This window comes from Etheostoma spectabile, unplaced genomic scaffold (genome assembly GCF_008692095.1).
Source record: "Etheostoma spectabile isolate EspeVRDwgs_2016 unplaced genomic scaffold, UIUC_Espe_1.0 scaffold465, whole genome shotgun sequence".
Classification (NCBI taxonomy): Eukaryota; Metazoa; Chordata; class Actinopteri; order Perciformes; family Percidae; genus Etheostoma; species Etheostoma spectabile.
In genome coordinates this window covers 90,355-109,803 of record NW_022605616.1, presented here as the reverse complement: position 1 = coordinate 109,803, position 19,449 = coordinate 90,355, and the positions used below count along the sequence as shown (strand labels likewise).

Sequence of the window (19,449 nt, the reverse complement as noted above, 5' to 3'; positions counted from 1 at the left end):
AGAGAGAGAGAGAGAGAGAGATTCTGTTCGCCACCCTAACTAACGCACCTTACCATCTTGGCTCTCCAGCTGTGTACCTGCTACTTGCCCTGGCAGTCCTCCCCCTCTTCCCCCTGTCCTCCCCCGTGGTTGGACAGTGGTAGCGCGGACTGAGCAGCTGGAGTGCGATAGGGCAGGCCGGCATGCACCTGAAGAGAAACCGACCCGCCAAGTCATCCAAAGGGCTCCACCGGAGACACAGCGTGCACACCGACGCTCTAACAGCAGCGGGGATATAGCAGCAGAGCACCGGGCGGATATCGGAGCTGCAGCATGGCCGGGGGAGAGACAGAGGCATAGCCAAAATGAAAGCCATGTAATTCCACGGACATGAGAGGAGGGGAGGGGGGCAGCCAGCGTTTGGATCAGACTTGTCACGGGTGTATTTTTCTATGGGGTTTGGTTTGGTATCTTGTTCTCTGAAATTCACCGAACACAGTAGCCTAGGCTACTTTTTTTTTTCCTCCGCCAACCTCCACTGTGTAGTTTAAAAGGATGGAGAGAGGCGCACATCAGCCGCAGCTGTCCAAAAGCGCACAGAGTCCGTCAGAGGACATCTCCAAAATCAGCGACGAGGACCTGCTGAAGTGGGGCAAAGAGGAGCTGGTGCGGCAGCTGCGGAGGGCAGAGGCTGGAAAACGGAGCGCCATCGTGGAGCACGGCAATCTGATGCGGGAGGTAAACCGGAGACTCCAGCAGCACCTGAACGAGATACGAAGCTTAAAGGTGAGATGGGTGGGGGGCCGCGGGGAGGTGGTTCCCCGCCAGTTTTAGTACAGGTGTGTAATGCTGGCATGCTAAATCGGATCCGTACAGCATCAGTAAGAGAATAAGCAGTCTGATATATGTGGCCACATTTACAGATTGTCAGCATCCCAGCCAGTGGGGCATAAAAAAAATACTCATTGTAGCAGCTGAGACCTGGCCTACCACTTCGGGAACACAGCACAAGCACATATGGACTAAACAAACATGCTAAATAAACATATATGTTTATTTTAAATTACATTGTAACTATTTCACTATTCACTCTTATGAAAAAGTCGGAAATTTTTATAAAATTAGACAAAATTTGCAATTTGTGGTTTAATAAACCATAGACGAAACGTTTAAATTACACAATAGACAGCTCTGTCTAATCGTAGTAAGGTAGTACAACCCGGTTTTCATCCGAAAGAACTGTCTAAATATGTGGATAAATAAAATGCATCCCTTTGAGCGTTCTGCTATCAGCAGAAAGTCTGGGGACCGTCTACAAAGTGGAAAACCGGAAATGGATACAAAGATAAGTTTCAACTGCTACACCGTTACTGAATGTAACTTCCAATTTCACTCCACACATCTAGAATCTCTCTATCAACATACTACAACTGTTAATTATGGAAAAGCTGGCTCTGCTGATTTTTAATGAATTTGTATTGGGGAAAAACTATATTTAAGCTATAGCTTCACTCTTATTGCGCCTAGTCCTTCCAAAATCACTACATATCTAGGGCCTCCCTATCTACATACAACACTTTCTTACTATAGAAAATCTAGCCCAGCCTACTTTTAATGAATTTATTTGGGAAAACAATTCAATACGTCAATCTTATAGAGCCTAGCTCTTCCAAAAATCACTCCACAAATATAAGGCCCCCCCGCTGGTTGTACTACAGCACTTCATTTTCAAAAATAACCATAATTATAATTTTGGGGAATGTTTTTTACCAAAAAACATTTAATATTTTAATAATTAAATAAGAGTCACATCTTTTAACTTACCTCATACATAGAAGCCCCCTCCCCCCCCCGCTGGTTGTACTACAGCACTCAGTTTTCAAAAATAACCATAGTTATAATTTTGGGGAATATCTTTTTTTTACCAAAAATAATTAGTATTCTGCTGGTTTTGCCACATTACTAACGTTTAAAAAATAATCATATGCATCATTTTTATTGCTTAAAACATACTTTAATAATTCCAAACAGAAGTGTTTCCATACTTACCTCACTATAACTGACGGTTGACCTATAACGATTACTTTTCAAAAATACTAAATCAAATAATTTTTGGAAATATGACATTTCAAGAAATATGTTATAACTACATAGAAAAATGTCTGACAAAATACTCCAGAGAAGGTAGTTGTACTACAACAAATACTTAATAATTTTATAATACTTTATACTGTTTATTGATCCCCAGTGGGAAAATTTTGTTAGTATTCACTACACACAGGCCTGAAATACACACACACGCTCAGGTCCGAGTCATGCACAAATGGAGAAATGTCAGAGTGTGTGGGCTGCCAGTGCCCTGAGCGGTTGGGGGGTATGGTGCCTTGCTCTAGAGCAGGAGGTGACCAGGAGGTGAAGTAGCATCTCTCCACCCACCACTCCACACTCCGTACTTTGGTCCGTATGAGCCTCGGTTCCCTACCCAATTCCCTGCAAACTGAGCTCCTTAAAAACAAAATATCCATAAATATAAACAAGAAAAGGTGGCAGAAGAACACAAATTACGTGTGAGGTAAATTTGGAGACTTTACTATTTAACTAAAATATAAAATGTTTTGGTAAAAAAAAAAGTGCTGTAGTACAACCAGCAGGGGGCCTTCCATGTGTGGAGTGATTTTGGAAAAGCTAGGCTCAATAACATTGACGATATGGAATTTTATCCCAATAAAAATTAATTAAAAATAGGCAGAGACAGCTTTTCCATAATTAGCAGGTGTAGTATGTTGCTAGGGAGGCCTTAGATATGTGGAGTGATTTTGGAAGAGCTAGACTCAATAAGATTGGCAATATTGAATTGTTTTCCCAAGGAAAATTTATTAAAAACAGGCTGGGCCAGCTTTTTCATACTTAACAGTTGCAGTATGTTGATAGGGAGACCCTAGCTGTGTGGAGTGAATTTAGAAGCGTTACATTCAATGACAGTGAAGCAGTTGAAATTTATCATTGTCTATCTGCATCTATTTTTGGTTTTGTACTTTGTAGACGGTCCCCAGACGCTTGGCTGAAAGCAGAACTCTCAAAGGGATGCCTTTTATTTATCCACATAGTATGTAGACGCTAGGGATGAGCAAGTACAGCATTATCTGTATCTGTATCTGTTTACCACATGAATTATCTGTATCCGTATCTGTACTCGGACTGGGCGGGGCCTAAACCGGAAGTGGTCAGATTTAACCCGGAAGTGAGTCGGGTTGTCTTGAAATAGGCGGGGCTTTAACCAATATGTTATTTTAAGCATGCAATTGATATGGGTTGATCAGAAATTGTTATATTTATTGCTGATTAGAAAACTATTTACATGACAGCATCAAACTTCAGATCAATGGTGTTGTCATGGTAACAAACAAACTATGAACAGAACAGTTTTGCAACAATGAATACAACACATGCGGTTGCAATTATGAAGTAAAATGTAATGAACAAGAGTTTTCATACTCAATATAACTTTCTTTTTTAACTTTACATTTTTTTCATGATCAGTGTGATTTTTGTTTTTGGTTCTTTTTTATTTCCACACCAAGTATGTGTGTGTGTGTGTGGTGTGTGTGTGTGTGTGTGTGTGTGTGAGTAAGAAAGAGACAGAGAGAGAGAGAGAGAGAGAGAGAAAGAGAGAGAGGGGGCGGGGGCAGATGATGTTTCTCAGATCTGCATTGACTTTAATGAAGCCAGCTGACGGTTAAAAAAATAATAAATAGCCTATATATCTCCAACGGCAAAGACGCAGCACGAGTCACATTTAGATGATAGATAATAGATAGATGTTTTGATCCCAAGAAAATGGGAAATTCCTGTGTAACGCAGCAAAAAAATCAGTCACAAAGCACAATAGTGGAAATAATACTTGGAAAAATATCATACATACAATATACATGAATAATAATACGAATAAATAAGAACAAATATTTGAATATGTACAGGATGGGGGAACAAAAATGTGCAACTGCTTAAATAATATGCTAAATGTAAATTTAATAAACCAAATGTCCAGGTTGCATTAGTGCGTAGTGTGTGTCCAAAGTCTCATCTACCACCCAGTGATGACGAGTTAAAAAGTGTTATTGTTTTGGAATGAATGATTTCCTGTACGTCCGTCGGCATCGAAGCTGTCGGAGCCTCTTGAGAAGCTGCTCCTCTGTTGGACCAGTGTGGGGTGGAGAGGATGGTCAGGTTTCCATGATAGATAACAGTTTGTTCAGCGACCTCCTCTCCACCACAGCTTCAAATGTGTCCAGTTTGCAGCCGATCACGAGCCAGCCTTCCTGATCAGTTTGTTCAGTCTGTTTTTATCGCTGGCTCCGATGCTGCTGCCCCAGCAGATGACGGAGGAGAACAGAGTGCTGGCCACAACAGATGGTAGAGATCTCCAACATCCTGCTGCACACGTTAAAGGATCCATCTTCCTCAGGAAATAGAGTCTGCTCATCCCCTTCTTGTAACAGCAAGTGCTGTTGATCTTCCAGTTCAGCTGCTGTCGATGTTGACACCCAGGTATCTGTACTCCTCCACCATCCACGTCACTTCCCAGGATGCAGGGGCTGCGAGCCGTTCCCTTCCTCCTGAAGTCGATCACCATTCTTTCTGGTCTTATCTACTTTCAGCAGCAGGCAGTTCTTACCAACCACTCCACAAAGTCACCCACCAGTGCCCTGTACTCTCCTCCTGTCCATCCCTTATACACCCACAACTGCAGAGTCATCAGAAACTTCTGTAGGTGACATGACCTCCGAGTTGTACTGAAAGTCTGAGGTGTATAAGTAAACAGAAAGGAGACAGCACAGTCCCCTGCGGGCCCCCGTACCACTCACCACCACATCAGACAGAACACGGTCCAGGCGGACGAACTGTGGTCTGCCTGTCAGGTAGTCAATGATCCAGGAGACTATGGACGCACCGACACCCATCACCCCGCAGCTTCTCACCTAATAGCAGCGGCTGGATGGTGTTGAATGCACTGGAGAAATCAAAAAATGTGATTCTCACAGTGCCGCCACCGCCATCCAGGTGCAAATGAGCTCTGCAGAGATAGATGACAGCGTCGTCCCCTCCCAGACAAGGCTGGTAGGCAACTGTAGAGGGTCCAGAGAAGAACTCACCTGCGCCTCAGGGGACCAAGACCAGCCTCTCCAGCACCTTCATCACATGAATGTGAGAGCCACTGGCGGTAGTCCTTAAGCCAGTGGAGTCACTTCTTGGGGACCGGGACAAGGCAGCGTCTTCCACAGCGCGGCACCCTCTGCAGCTCAGGCTCAGTTGAAGAGGTACTGGAGAACACCAGACAGCTGACTGCGCAGGTCTTCAGGACCCTGGGGCTGATGCCATCCGGGCCAGCAGCCTTGCGCTGGTGTAGCCTCTCCAGCTGTCTCTTCACCTGGCCAGTGTAATGCAAAGCAGGGGGGGGAGCTTGAAGTGTCAGTGGGGGAGGAGAAATTTGTGTAGTGTTAGTGGGGGGAGTTGGCTGACTGCAGGAGGGGCTGAGGGAGTGAGAGGGAGATGTTGGAACAAAAGAGGGTGGGGGGAGGAGAACAATGAGGGGTGTGTGGGGGTGGTGGTGTGGTGGAGAGGCAGGGGATGGCTGTGAGCTAAACCTGTTAAAGTAACAGTTCAGCTCGTTGCTCTATCACGGCTGCCTGGTGTTTGTCCTCTTCTTCTCCCCACACCCGGTGATCTCCTTCATCCCTGTCCACACCTCCCTCATGTTGTTCTGCTGAAGACGTGGCCTCCAGCTTCCTCCTGTAGTGTTTTTAACACTCCCTCAGTTTACCCGCAGTCGGTGCTGTACTTCCCTAAGCTCCTGTCTGTCCCATGACCTGAAAGCTGTCTTCTTCTCCTTCAGAAGAACTTTCAGGTCACTGGTGATCCACGGCTTGTAGTTGGGAAACAGCGTACAGTCCGGAGGGCATGGTGGTGTTCTCACAGAACTTAATGTATTCTGTATACAGTCACCCATGTTGTTGTGTCCTCCCCATGTGCTCACAGAGCACGCTCCAGTCTGTGACTCCAAGCATGTCCTGCAGTGCCTCCTCAGCCTCCTGAGTCCACCTCCTCACAGTCCTTTTGTGGACAGGCTGCCGACAGGCACAAGGAACATACACGGAGACAACATCAAGATTGTGATCTGATTTGCCGGGGGGAAGGGCAGTGGCACTGTATGCATCCTTAGCATTTGCATACAGCAGGTCCAAAGTTTTATTGTCTCTAGTGGGGCAGTTAATGTATTGTTTAAAGTCCGGGAGGGATTTATCCAGAGAAGCATGATTAAAATCCCCAGAGATAGCGATGAAGGCGTTGGGCTGCTGCGTCTGTAGTCGTGAGACCGTGGTGTTAATGACGTCAGCAGCTGCCTCCGCATCAGCAGACGGTGGGATGTAGACCGCGATCATTATGGCGGACGTAACTCCCTCGGTAATAGTACGGCGAAACACCCACAGCCAACAGTTCAATGTCCGGGCTACAGAAACGTTCCTTCACATTCACATGTCCCGGTTTGCACCACCTTTCACTCACATACAGTGCACCCCCCCTCCATTCTTCTTACCGCTTTCTGTAACGTCCTGTCCGCCCGAACTTCAAAAAGCCGGGTACCGCTACACCATAGTCCGGATTTGCGAGTGCAGCCATGTTCGGTAAAACACAGTATGCTGCACTCGCGGAACTCCCTCGGGTTGCTGATGACGCTGCTAGTTCGTCGTCTTATTCCCCAGAGACCGTACATTCCCATGATGATCGCTGGGACGGCAGGCCTGTGTTTTCTTCTTTTTTTCTCCTTTTATTCCTCCTCTACAACCCCGCGTCTCTTTCGTAGCTCCGTCGGTATTTCATGTTTGGCCCCCGGCAGCAGCACAGGTCCACACAGCGCAATCGCTGATCGCGTGTGTAAACAATAGTGCCGCTGCCGTGAGCGTAACATGAAGTAACAAAACACGACCAAGTAGAATAAAACTAAAAGAAAGTTCCAAATTTACAGGCCCCATCGTTAACACAGATTAACAACACTTAAAGAATAAAATAATAAAAATAAGTGACTAAAAAACCACAAAGCCGCATACAATCAGGAGCTGCTGCACGCTGCCGCCGACCCGCGCCATCTTGCTTGCTTGATTTAAACCAAACAGCATGTCTGAAACCCCATGTTTACCAGAAATCTACTGGTTGCTATGTAAACCGAAGTTAAAAACAAACCTGAAGCTGAAGAAACCCTAAACGTTAATGGAAAAGACCCGCAGACCTGAGTGTCTGAGGGAGAGGGATAGAGAGAAAGAGAGAGAGAGAGAGAGAGAGAGAGAGAGAGCGAGAGAGAGAGAGAGAGAGAGGGAGAGGGAGCGCTGTTCTTTGTGTTCTGTGTGTGTGTGATTGAGCAGAGTGTGTGTGTGTGTGTGTGTGTGGGGGGGGGGGGGGGGGGCTATCACAGAACGCTGCGCGGTCAGTTGAGGAGTTGTATTCAATCCGAGCACGGATATTGACTCATATTACTCGTATAATACTTGTACTCGGCAAAAGTGCTTTATCCGTACCGGATACTCGTTTCAGCCGGATACTCGGCTCATCCCTAGTTGATGGTTCTTTCGGATGAAAACCGCAAACCGTGAATCCGTCAATTCTGTATTTTACCGAGGACAATATTTTGACGTAATCCAATGACACAAAAAATGTATTCCACAGTAGATCAGTAGATCCACAAAAAGGGTCACGTGACGCGCGTCACATGCACTAGTCATCTCCAAACAGGTGAACGAGGCCTCTCCACTTTGGCGTTTAAATAAAGTGGAATAAAAGTACAAATCTACACAAAACGCACAATCAATTAGTAAGCTGACAGCAAATGTATGTACATTGCATTTAGGCAACCTCTATTGCAACATTGGCACGGCAAGATGGCCAGACTAGTGCAACAATAATTTTTGTTTTTTGCGCCCTGCATATGTGTCGACAATAGTTTCAGGTGAGAGCTAGTTGTCACTTGTCACATAACCCAGAGTCCTGAAAAAAATACTATTTAATTTTTACTAAAACAGTATATGAAATCAGATGTATTACATACCACTATTTTGTTGTTTGTGTTATTTAAAATGTTTATAAATTATATGGTCTCCGCCCACCCCCGTAAACTCTGTGTATGATTGTCAGTTAAGGGCAAAATGGTCATTAAATAAAAAAGGTTATAATACATTAAACCTGTTGCATATGGAATAGATAGAATGAAGGAATGATGGATGCAAGGGCAAATCATTTTAAATATATTAATTACAGATAAAATGTAATTTCAGTAAAATGAGCACCTCTCTGGTAAACACAAGATTTATAGTTTGTTATAGTGCGTTTACATGATTCTCTGTGGAGAAACTTAGTTTTACAGATCTGTAGATTAAATCAATTTATCAATTAGTCAGCAAAATCATACGTGTTTGACGACTAAGAGTTTCTTCAGTGGAGGACAGTGGAGGGAAATGTTTGTAGCCATCAGATATGAGTGGACAAAACATTTATTGTGTTAAGAATATTCCTAGTTCTGAGGCATCATTTTGTTTCACCATTGTCAAGTAAACAGAGCTCCAACTAATATTTTCATTTCGAGCAGAAATCATTAGTTATTGATCGAGATGATTGATAGAAATGTATTGGCAACTATTGGCATTTTTTTAAAGCAAAAAATGGCAAAACTTGTTTTGTCAATTGTCCTAAACAAATTGGCCAAAGGTTAGCAGCAAATCCTTAACATTTGAGAAACTGGACTAGAGAAGGTATGGCATTATCGAAATAGTTACAGATTTATTTTATGTCGATCGATTTATCATTTCAGTTCTACAAGAAACACCTCACATACTACTGCATGATGGGTACATTTCTCACTCATCAAATGATCACTCCCAGCATGGATGTGCATGTAATCCCTCACTGTGCTGCTGCTGCTGTGTGTGTGCGTGTGTATGTGTATGTGTGTGCCTGCCTGCCTGTGTGTGTGTATGTGTGCCTATGTAAACTAGGACGTGAACCAGAAACTGCAGGAGGACAACCAGGAGCTGCGGGACCTGTGCTGCTTCCTGGACGACGACCGGCAGAAGGGGAAGCGTGTGTCGCGGGAGTGGCAGCGTCTGGGCCGCTTCAGTGCAGGCCTGATGAGGAAGGAGGTGGCCATCTACCTGCAGAAGCTGAAGGAGCTGGAGCAACGGCAGCTGGACATCATGCGGGAAAACCTGGAGCTCAAGGAGGTGTGCCTCATGCTGGAGGAGGAGAGGGCCGCGGCCGTGGCTGGAGGAGGGGGAAGCGGTGGAGGCGTGGGTGGACATGGAGGCCCCGGCCGTAGGAGCTCCATTGACAGTCAGAGCAGCTTGTCCCAGCTAGGTGGTACTGTCCCAGCACCTGGCCTGCTGCGAGATGTTGGCGATGGGAGCAGCACCTCCAGCGCAGGGAGTACCGATAGCCCAGACAACCCTCACCTCAAACCCCCTCCCCTGGGCTCCAACGCCAGTCCTGGATCCAGAGGTGTCTCCTCTGAGCACGCCCCAAAACCCGAAGATGTGTGCCAATCAACAGGCAGGAGACACAGCTCCACCCCAGAGTACCACACCTTTCCCCAATCCTGCCGCCCCCGTGGTGGGTCCCTCACCAACGGGGAACCCCGTGGCCTTTGGGGACACAGCCCGGAAAGACACAGCAAGTCCCCTACCAGACTGCCATGTAACTACCACCCGAATCCCTGCAACTCTGACCTACAAGCCCATAAACAGCTATTGTTATCCGGGCAGGCGTCAGCAGGCTGTGGGAAGGGCACTGCCAAGTCCAGCCCAGAGCTGAGTCAGAGACAACGGTCAGTTACCATGGGGCAGGGGTCAGGCTGTGGGAGTTCGGAGGCCAAGCTGGCAGGCATGGGAACGCCTGAGCACCTGAAGAAAGGCCGGGTGATTGTGGGTAGTCCAGAGTCTATACGGCACCACCATCACTGTCAGCAAAGCACCGGGCTGGAACACGGCAAAGGGACCTTTAGCAGTGGCTCCCGCAGCAGGGACGGGGTGCAGATGAGGGCAGAGGGAGAGGAGATGGCTCCCCACCACCAGGGTCTGTACAACGGTAGGCAGAGGGTAACTCTTATCTTTAATTTCCATTGATAAGTAATTTATTACCCATAAAGAAGAACATTATTACATTTACAGAAAGTTATACCAGAAGAAAAATTATCTGGGCTGATTGAGTCAGTGTCTTCTTGCTATATATGATGCAATATAAGTCTTAATATGGAGCTGCCCAGCTGATGCGCTGATGCAGATCAGCTGCTGCAGCTCAGCTGCTGCAGCTCAGCTGATGCAGCTCAGCTGCTGCAGCTCAGCTGATGCAACCGTGTTGTTGGCCAATAGTGGTTAGCAAGTGTTTTGACCACTTGACACTCGCTGACACTCAATTAATACTCTAGCTTTTAACAAACTACATCAACAGAGACCACACAACTTTGACTCCTGGACAAATTTGAGACATGAACCCAATCTCAGACAGAGGCTATACTTTTGTTATTTCTCTTTCAAAGATGCAGTTACAAGCTTTTTCTTTAAAAAAAAACGGCTTTGTCATTTACTGCACTTGTTGTTTGCTAAATTCACACACATGGAATGTCCACCCAGACTCAAACTGTGTGTTCACATACTCGCTGCCTATAGTTGAGACTGCCAGTGTTGAGTCACAGTGGGACTGTAGAAGACCTTGGTTTAAAGGGGAAATGTAGTATTTTTCAACTTGCACCCTATTTTCGCATGTTTTTGTGTCTAAGTAACTAATGAGATCAACATTTTTTGAGAATGGTCCAGTATTGAGTGAGAGACCTGCAGCTGACAGCTGCAAACCAGGCTGCAATGTAATCTATGGGACAATAGGGATCATCAATGTACGTCCACTAAAAGAGCTGGTTTTGCCACTGACTCAGATTGTTATTAGAAGTGTCTGATTACATGGAAAGATGGATAAGTTGCTGTTATTCTGCTATGCTTTTGTTTGTAAGTTACTGATGCCAGGTCAACACATTTACTTTAGCTATTAGCATTAGCTTACCTCAGCTCTGTCTGCAGCACTCCACTCTTGAAGCTGCATTTTTATGTAGGTAAATGTGCTTTGGTGTAAAGGAGAATAATCCTCTTTGGCTGGCTGTAGTCATTCCAATACCAGTTCAAAATGGTCATTGCAGTCCCAGCGCAGTGTATGGACTGGACTGTTAGGATCTATTTGTAGCTAGCACAACTAGCCACAACTTCAGTCTGTCTGTATCCAAAGGTAACGTTTATGAAAGCTGTGTAATGTGTAGCTTTACATTTTATTGGCACAATACTAAAATGCTTAATTAAGTGAAAATCTTTTAGACAACACAAAGCTACGCTTTCTGTATAGACCGAATCACTGTGACGTCATGTTAACACAAAAATCCCTTCCGGATGTGTAAGTGATTTGAATTGCAGGGATATGTGAGATAGGCAAACTTGTCATTTTCAGCTGCATTTCAACTGTAACATTTAAAGATATATAGTTGAACACGGTGGTCCAACCTATGTGACGTTTCTGCCTTTTTTCTTTACTGTGTTGCTTTGCTAGCGTCTTTGATAAACCAAAATGGTGTGATGAACGGCGGCATCTCACCGCCGGTTGGATTGACTGATAGTTTGGGTGGTGTCATTTTCTTTATCTGTTGCACAACAGCTGAATTAGCTTTCCAACCTAATGTTATTGAAAGTTTTGAGATATGAAAGCATGAAACATTCATTTTAGAGGCATGAGAGTGTTGTATTTTCTGGACTATATGTCACTCCGGAGTATAAATCGCATCAGTCAAAAAATGTGTCATGGGGAGGAAAAAAACATAAGTCCCACAGCACACAGAACAACAGGCTGTATATAACAGGCGGTAGGTGTCTGTTATGTTAATGTATCACATTAACACTCGTTCAACTATACAATAGCACACTACCAGTGTACAACCACCAGGGCGTGAAGACGTAACTGCACCCTTGACAAGCCTCTCCCGCCAGCAAGTTGTTTATGCACCCATCTATGGACTTGTTCCTCCAGCTCTGGCCATCTTGCTTTTAGCCTGCAGTTAGCTTTCTTTGTTTTCTTACTTGCAGTAAGAATAACCTTTTCTCCAGTCCCTCACAAGTTTCTTACTCACTCCAAACCTTCTTTCTGCTGCTCGATTACCATTTTCGGCTGCATATTTTACGACTTGCAGTTTGTAATATGAAGAATAAGATTTTCTTTTTGGGGGCATTTTGTTTGTGTTCAATCTTTTTTAGTTGTCTTTAGGAGCAGCATGTAGTTGCCAGAAGCCTAGGGTGCCCTCTCGCGGTTGTAGACAGTTAATGTTTTTATTATGAATTAACATTTAAAAACATGTTAAATTAAAAATATTTTGATATATAAGTTGCACATGACTATAAATCGCAGGACCAGCCAAACTATGAAAAAAAGTGTGACTCATAGTCCAGAAAATACTGTACAACAAACTCTCTCATTGGCGTTCCACTTGTCAAGGCGTAGATTGACAGTGCATAATCGCCCTGTAATGTTCCATTACATTGCTCCTCCGATCTCTGCAGGGTAACTCCAGACGATGTGTCTAATCTGAGTTTTCCGTTGCACGACTAAAACAACCTTTGAACAAACACGTTCCATCAAAAGTTCCTTCTCGACGCTACTTAGCAATGCAATGCTGTGTAGGTAAGTCTGGCAATGCAAGACTACTTAGAAACAAATATATGGGAAAAAAGGGTCCAGGTTTAAAAATACCTAAATTATTCTTTAATGTACAGGTACACACACAACACGCACAAACTCTCAAGAGCTCAAGCTTAGACCCAGTTTAGGAGCCAGATTTACAATCCCATACACACATGAACACACACACAAACACAGCGCTAATGTGGATTCACTGGCTGTGGCAGTAGTGGTAAGAGAGCAAGGGAGATGTGTACTCATCTGTGTGTGTTTGTAAACAGGGTACCGTGAGTGATGCAACCCTCCAGGGGGTAAGGGTTACATAGGTATGTTTGAGGTGTTTAGAGCCAAGATGCACACACACATACACACAAATACACACCTTTAAAAAACTGAAGTGAAAGCAGAGAGAGACAGACAGTCTTTAAAACCACATGAGAGACAGTGTGTACACATGCATATAGAAAGAAAGGTACACACACACACACACACACGTTGAGTGTGTGTACGTGTGAGTTGTCAGCTCGTAATTAGCTCACATTTGACAGTTGCATAACTCCTCTGACATGTTCACTTAGTCTTTTACCATATTCACTTTATAAAAGCGCCTTTTTTGACAGCAGAGGACACATGTCTTGAAAAGATAGGGGAATTCTGATAAGTCTGATAAGTCTGACATAATTTAACTGCCATTAATATTCCAAAGCGCTTCATTGTGATGACTTTGGTTTGGCTTTATTCTCTCTGTTTAAACGCTTCTGAGTGCTTATTTTGAGTGTGACAAGTGTGATTATTAATGTGTTGTGTCCAGGGATGCAGTGGAGGGTAAAACTGCCTAAAGTCACTTTACCCATCTTTTGCACTGTGGAAAAGAATTTATTTTTGGACTGTTTTAATCACACATTTGTTCGCTTAACAAAAAAAATGGCTGTTAGTATATAAGGTATATGGGAAGAGCTCTAAGAACCAGGCAAGGTGTATTTCTTTCTTCATGCATTTCTGACCATTGGTTGTTCTTGTGAAATGCCTTTTGCACTATGCAGTAATCAGAGGAACTATTACCCCGATACCCCTAAAACCCTGTGTCAGGGAAATCCAGTGTGCACTAATACCATAGAAAATTTTATTAAAAATAACGGAAGGACCCTCCAGGCCTGAAAAGTGAAGTGAATGCGGAAGTGCCTTAAACGCCTTCTGATTTACCGCAGGGGCGATGCCATTGGTTGCAAAAAAAGTCTGTTTATGAGAAAATGACCCTACACCTCAATTGATTTATTACTTCAATAAACATTTTTATAATGAGTTTAGGGTCTCAATGCTGCATGATTTTCATTTGGTAAATTGTGGTCCAATTTATTTTGGAACTTGACAATAAAACAGGGGATGATTTAGAGTGTGGCTACATGCTGACCTGTCAATCAGGACAGAGGCTTAGCAATGCTAACCATGGCAATGTGGACATTAAAATTGCGGTGTTGGCCCTTATTTTTGGGTGCTGTTCATGTTTTCGTCTTTGACCATTTCACTGTGTATTTTCAAACATTTTGGTAAAAATAGTTTTTATCAAATTGTTTTGCCTAAAAATGTCTTGTTCATTGAAGGGAATCTTTGCAGATTTTGTGCCGTAGCCCGACATTGTCATACTCAGATTGTAATCAGAATGTAAGTCAGATACTGGTCCATTGGGCTGTGATTATGGGGCGTATTTCAACCGAGCCAGGAAAGAAAAATCCTCTACTGTCTAGAGCAGAACCCAGCAGGCAAGTGTTATTTAAACAAACTTCTGGTATACTTACAAACTTTCCAATCCATTTCTTTATAAGTACATAACTATATAAAGTACTACTGTAGACGTTTGGTATCATTAGTGGGGTAATTTATGAGATACACAGTTGGTTCCATCAGCGCCTGCACTAAGCTATTCAGCTGATAACGCTAACTTGCCCAATGTTCAGCCCAGGTGAAAAAAGCTTTTGGCATGTTGTATGGCTCTAGGTCATGGGACAAAGGACCCTAGGGTGAATGTACTCCAAACCATCACTTAAAGAACTTGATGTTACTTTGTGTAGCTTAGCAACTGGAATGATATAATGCTCTTTGCACTCTTTCTAACACTCCAAGCTCCACGCTGGAGATTTTAGTTGAGCCGTCTTCATATTTCCCGCTGCACCACAAGCTTTATCTGATGCTGTTTGCTGAACCACAAATGTGTCCTTGCTGTTCTCTGGTGTCCAGCAGCAGTAATGATTTCTATAGTGCTGAGTGGAAGTGCTCTCTATTACAGCTGAGGCCATGGGAAATAGCTTTGTACCTTGGGTGGAGGCCTGATCCCTGACTCAGCTGTTACCTGGAAACAATAGTGGCTGGCTGTACTGTACTGTAAACTGAGATGATGCATAGGCTATATCTTAATACCATTTGCAGCATACCATATGCTTTTGTAGAAGTGAAAGTGTGTATATCTCTAGCTCTCTTCTGTTTTTCTGCCTCATAGCACATGGGATTCTTGAAAGAAAACACTGTGTTCAGGTCAGTAAATAATCGATGCATAGATCAGCAAATGACTGATTGCTTCTGATGTGGAGAACAATTTGGATTTAAATGGTTACATTCTGACTGCGGAGGACAAAATTAGCATCTTCAGAAACACTGTGTGTGGCAGAAACATTAATGTTAAAAAGATGGTTCACTCGCCATAATTTAAGCCTCAGTGAGTCCAAATGTAATACTTTTTATTATGAAGATGAAGCAGAAATTTCCAGAAATCTTTATATAAATAAATTAAAAGTCATCAAGGACAAGAGGCAAGTTGGTCCGAGCTGTTGCACTTGTTGTTATGGTGTACCTGGTTAGCTGGCTTGGTGGAGTAACGGAATACATGGAACAGCATTGCATAATTAGGATACTAAAAAAGGTAATTGTATTCCGTTAAGAGTTACAAAAAAAATACATAATTAGATTATTAAACCCCAACAGTCTGGCTGTTGGATGCTTATTTTGATTGAATAAAGTTTATTGGAAATAGCAGGTTTTGTGTTCATGGTCAGCATGAGCACCCATGAAGTGATCGGTTGTTTGGACTGCACAAGGTGAGAGTAGAAGTCATTTTTAACAGGCAGATTTCAGGCTTTGCAGGTTTGAATCCAAACACAAATGAAGAGATAAGTAGGTAGCAGGGAGAGTTTTGGGGATTTAATGATGAAAATAAACTTGCATTCCAAATAAAGCAGGCAGGAAATTCAAAAACAGGAACACATGGAAACTGAAGATTAGAAACAGGCAGAACTTCTAAACACAAGGTACATGACAAACTGACACCAGAAAAAGAGATCATCACTGAAAAAAAGAACATGTTGGATGTTAATTCAATAGTGGACATTGGTTGCACATAGATGTTAGATGTTTTGCTTTGGCAGCAACTTAAGGAATGAACACTGTAACAAGCACAACAGTGAGTTCTCCTTACTGGAGCAGTTTTGTCTTTAAGCTTTGGGCTTTTCTTGAGAGTTGAGTCATATTAGGTTGACCATATTTTGATTTCCAAAAAAAGAGGGTCAAGACACAAGGCCTTAAAACACAAATTCAGACAGGCTTCTCAGAGGTTACTGAACATGCTTTTTTATGCCTCAATGGTATAAAAATAAATTATGTAATAAAATAAAACATGTAACAACCTGTAACAAAATAATAGCTCTTTCAAATAAATACATATGAAATAATGTTCTAAATATGACCTATTCTGTGTCAGCTAAATATCTCTTAAAGCCTTTTCAATGTAATAACATAAGGTTTGTTGGTGTCCATGTGAGTTTTGAGATCTCCAGCACCTTTATTAGACACTGAAACATACACTACCGGTCAAAAGTTTGGGGTCACTTACAAATTTCTATTCCACTCCATTATAGACATAATACCAGCTGATCTGAGTGGGTGGCTGATCTTTAATACAATATCTACATTAGCCATTATCAGCAACCATTCCTCCAATCATCCAAAGGCACATTCTGTTTACTAATCTGATATCATTTTAAAAAACTAACTAGAAAAACATTGGAGAACGCTTTTTCAATTATGTCAGCACATAATGTAATCTGAAAACTGCTGCCCTGGTTAAAAAAACAATGCAACTGATCTCAGCTGTTATTCAGTCTATAATGGAGTGCAATGGAAATTTCTAAGTGACCCCAAACTTCTGACCGGTAGTGTATGTGCTAGCTTTGCACACGGGGCACTCCACTTGTCCCGAAATCTTTTTTTGCAGTTCCACTGTGAAGCTGCACTTCCGCTTTGGTATTTTCTGTCCAATACTGCTCCGCTGTCTAATCTGCTCCCTGTATGTGCTCCCTCTGTCGGATCTGCTCTCTGTATGTGCTCCTTTGTCAGATCTGCTCCCTGTATGTGCGCATCGCAGAGCCAACCACAAGGCAGCCTCTCTGGAATTACGTAGTACCTTAGTATTGTGTGCAAAGTGCAAGTCAATTTAAGTACATACTTATAATGGTCCCATGAAAAAACAGTGAAAACTGGACATTTTCATGAATTCATAACCCCCCCCGGATGCCCCGGAAAGTACGTAAAAAGTGGACATGTCCGGGCTAAAGAGGACGTTTGGTCACCCTTAGTCACATCCAACTCCATTAACACCTTTTGAATCACTTTGAAAGTGTAGTGGAGCAGTGACGGATACCTCATGTTCAAAGAGTAACAAAGTACAAACAGCAAGGCTGTTGCAAGGGCCACATTATCCAGATCTTGAAGAGCCAACGCACCCTCAATGATGACACCAACACTAGTACTCTGGTCCAAGCTGCATCACTGTTATGCCAATAATATAATGTTAAATCAAACCTTTGGGTGTAACGTTGTGATTACACAAGTGTTACCAACAAAATAAAATCAAACTGTGTTCATATTGTAGGGCAATAAGCTTTAAAATAAAAAAGGAACAAAGATTATTTCTAGAGCCTCAATGTTTAGTCCACCAGGCAACTTAAATCAACCTAAGCCAAAAGAGACTATTTCCTGTCCCTGTAAAACATTTGTCAGCAACTAACTTAAGCTAACGTTAGCTTTGTAGAGATCGTGGATTTTTCCAAACTAAATAACTACCACAGATATGAACACAAAACTGCTTTGCTAGCTCAATCTTGTTGTAACTAAGATATCTGCTGAAAAAAGTATTTTTTAATTAACACACATAGCTCCTGAACGTCTGAGAAAATCACACTTAGCAGCTATTTTCAAGATAGCGCCGTCAGCTGATCCAAAACTTTTCCAATGAAAGTTAGCTTCAGTGAGTAATAACAAATAAGTTCTTTAATCCGATGAATTACTTTATATACTAATTGGAGAGCTATTGTGTGTTTCATTGAGGTTCCTGAATTACCTACATGAATACAAATGTTTTGAAACTTATTCAACTCCGTAATGTTGACAGAAATGGCGAAGTGATATTTTATGTGATGCACCAGGTGTGCTGAAATGGCTCAGGGTGTGCTGTCATGCTGATTTGAGCACGTTCTAAATGTAAAGTTGACCAATCAGATTGTCTGGTCGGATCTACTAGGATACAAAAAGGCAACAGTATTCTGCTACCATCTTGTTGAAATAAATCTTTATTGGACTTGGCAAGTTCCCTCTTTACAGTTAGTGTGAGCACCCATGAAGTGATCAGTCGTTTGGCCCGTGTGGTGAGTGTAGAAGTCGTACAGTGTGTTTTAATATGCATACGAGATGATTGAAACAGGTTTGAGTGTGAGCTAATGCAACATAATAACATAACTTAATTCTGTTTTCAGCAGTGATCCAGAATGAAAATCTGCAGAGTTTAATGGACTGTCTTTGTGCTTTGTGGTGGAGAATTTTTTGGGAAATACATTGATAGAAATGAATCATTATTTGCAGCCCCACTTTTTTTGTTCTGTTCTGCTGAAGGTTGTCTCTACAACACATTATTTCTCATTTTCATTCTCAGAGTTTCGCTTTGCAGTCTGTAGCTTTCCACTGCTCCTCCCAGATTCCAGCCTCGTCTTCTTCCTTTTCTTCATCTATCTTATCCATCTTTCATTCATTCCACTTCCATTTTCTTCCTGTTAACATCCGTGTGCTAACGTGGTGGAACGTGTGCCTCTGCTACGTTCCACCGGCATGTAATTCCTATTCTTTACAGCTCTCCGCCACCTTGTTGCTGCCATGCACACAGCCAGTGTAAATCTTCATTAAGCTGCCTCTATCAAGGGCCAGCACTTTTACAAATTGAGGTCATTAACTTCAGTGGTCTCTATGCTCTGCTGTCTTAGTGAACTAAATAATTGAAAATGCCTTGTGTGATTTTACCCTTTTTATAGTATCAATACATGCTGTTTCAAAAACTTATGTGGCCCTCAGGCTGTCCGCCTGGGTTTCAGTGGGCTTGAGTTAAGAACCGTGTGCACCATCAGATATGTTTTGAGATGGGAGTACAGTATAGTGACAGCAGAATGATGATCATAGATGGGTTACAGTATTGGCAGTATGTCTCAATTCAAATACTTCCGCGAGTTTCCTTACAGGCCCGTCCAAACCAAGAACAATAACTATAAGCATAACTGTAACAAGCAAAAAACAAGGACGTTTTCGAGCGTCATTGTGCCCCACAAAGACAAAGCTGAATTAGTACTCTGTAGTCGTGATTAACAGGGCCTGAAATTAACACCTGACCACCCGCCAAATGCGGGTGAATTT

At 42.9% G+C, this 19,449-nt stretch overlaps 1 protein-coding gene across 1 annotated transcript in view; it reads left to right on the top strand.

Annotated features, from left to right (window-relative positions):
• Positions 1 to 23: 23 nt before the first annotated feature.
• The window catches only part of LOC116686765 (coiled-coil domain-containing protein 85A), a 54,411-nt gene continuing 34,985 nt past the window's right edge, over positions 24 to 19,449 (top strand). Inside the window, exons 1-2 of the mRNA XM_032511819.1 lie at positions 24 to 765; positions 9,021 to 10,104. Of these exons, the coding sequence (XP_032367710.1) occupies positions 535 to 765; positions 9,021 to 10,104 (1,315 nt within the window). The 5' untranslated portion in view covers positions 24 to 534. The remainder of the gene's footprint in view (positions 766 to 9,020; positions 10,105 to 19,449) is intronic.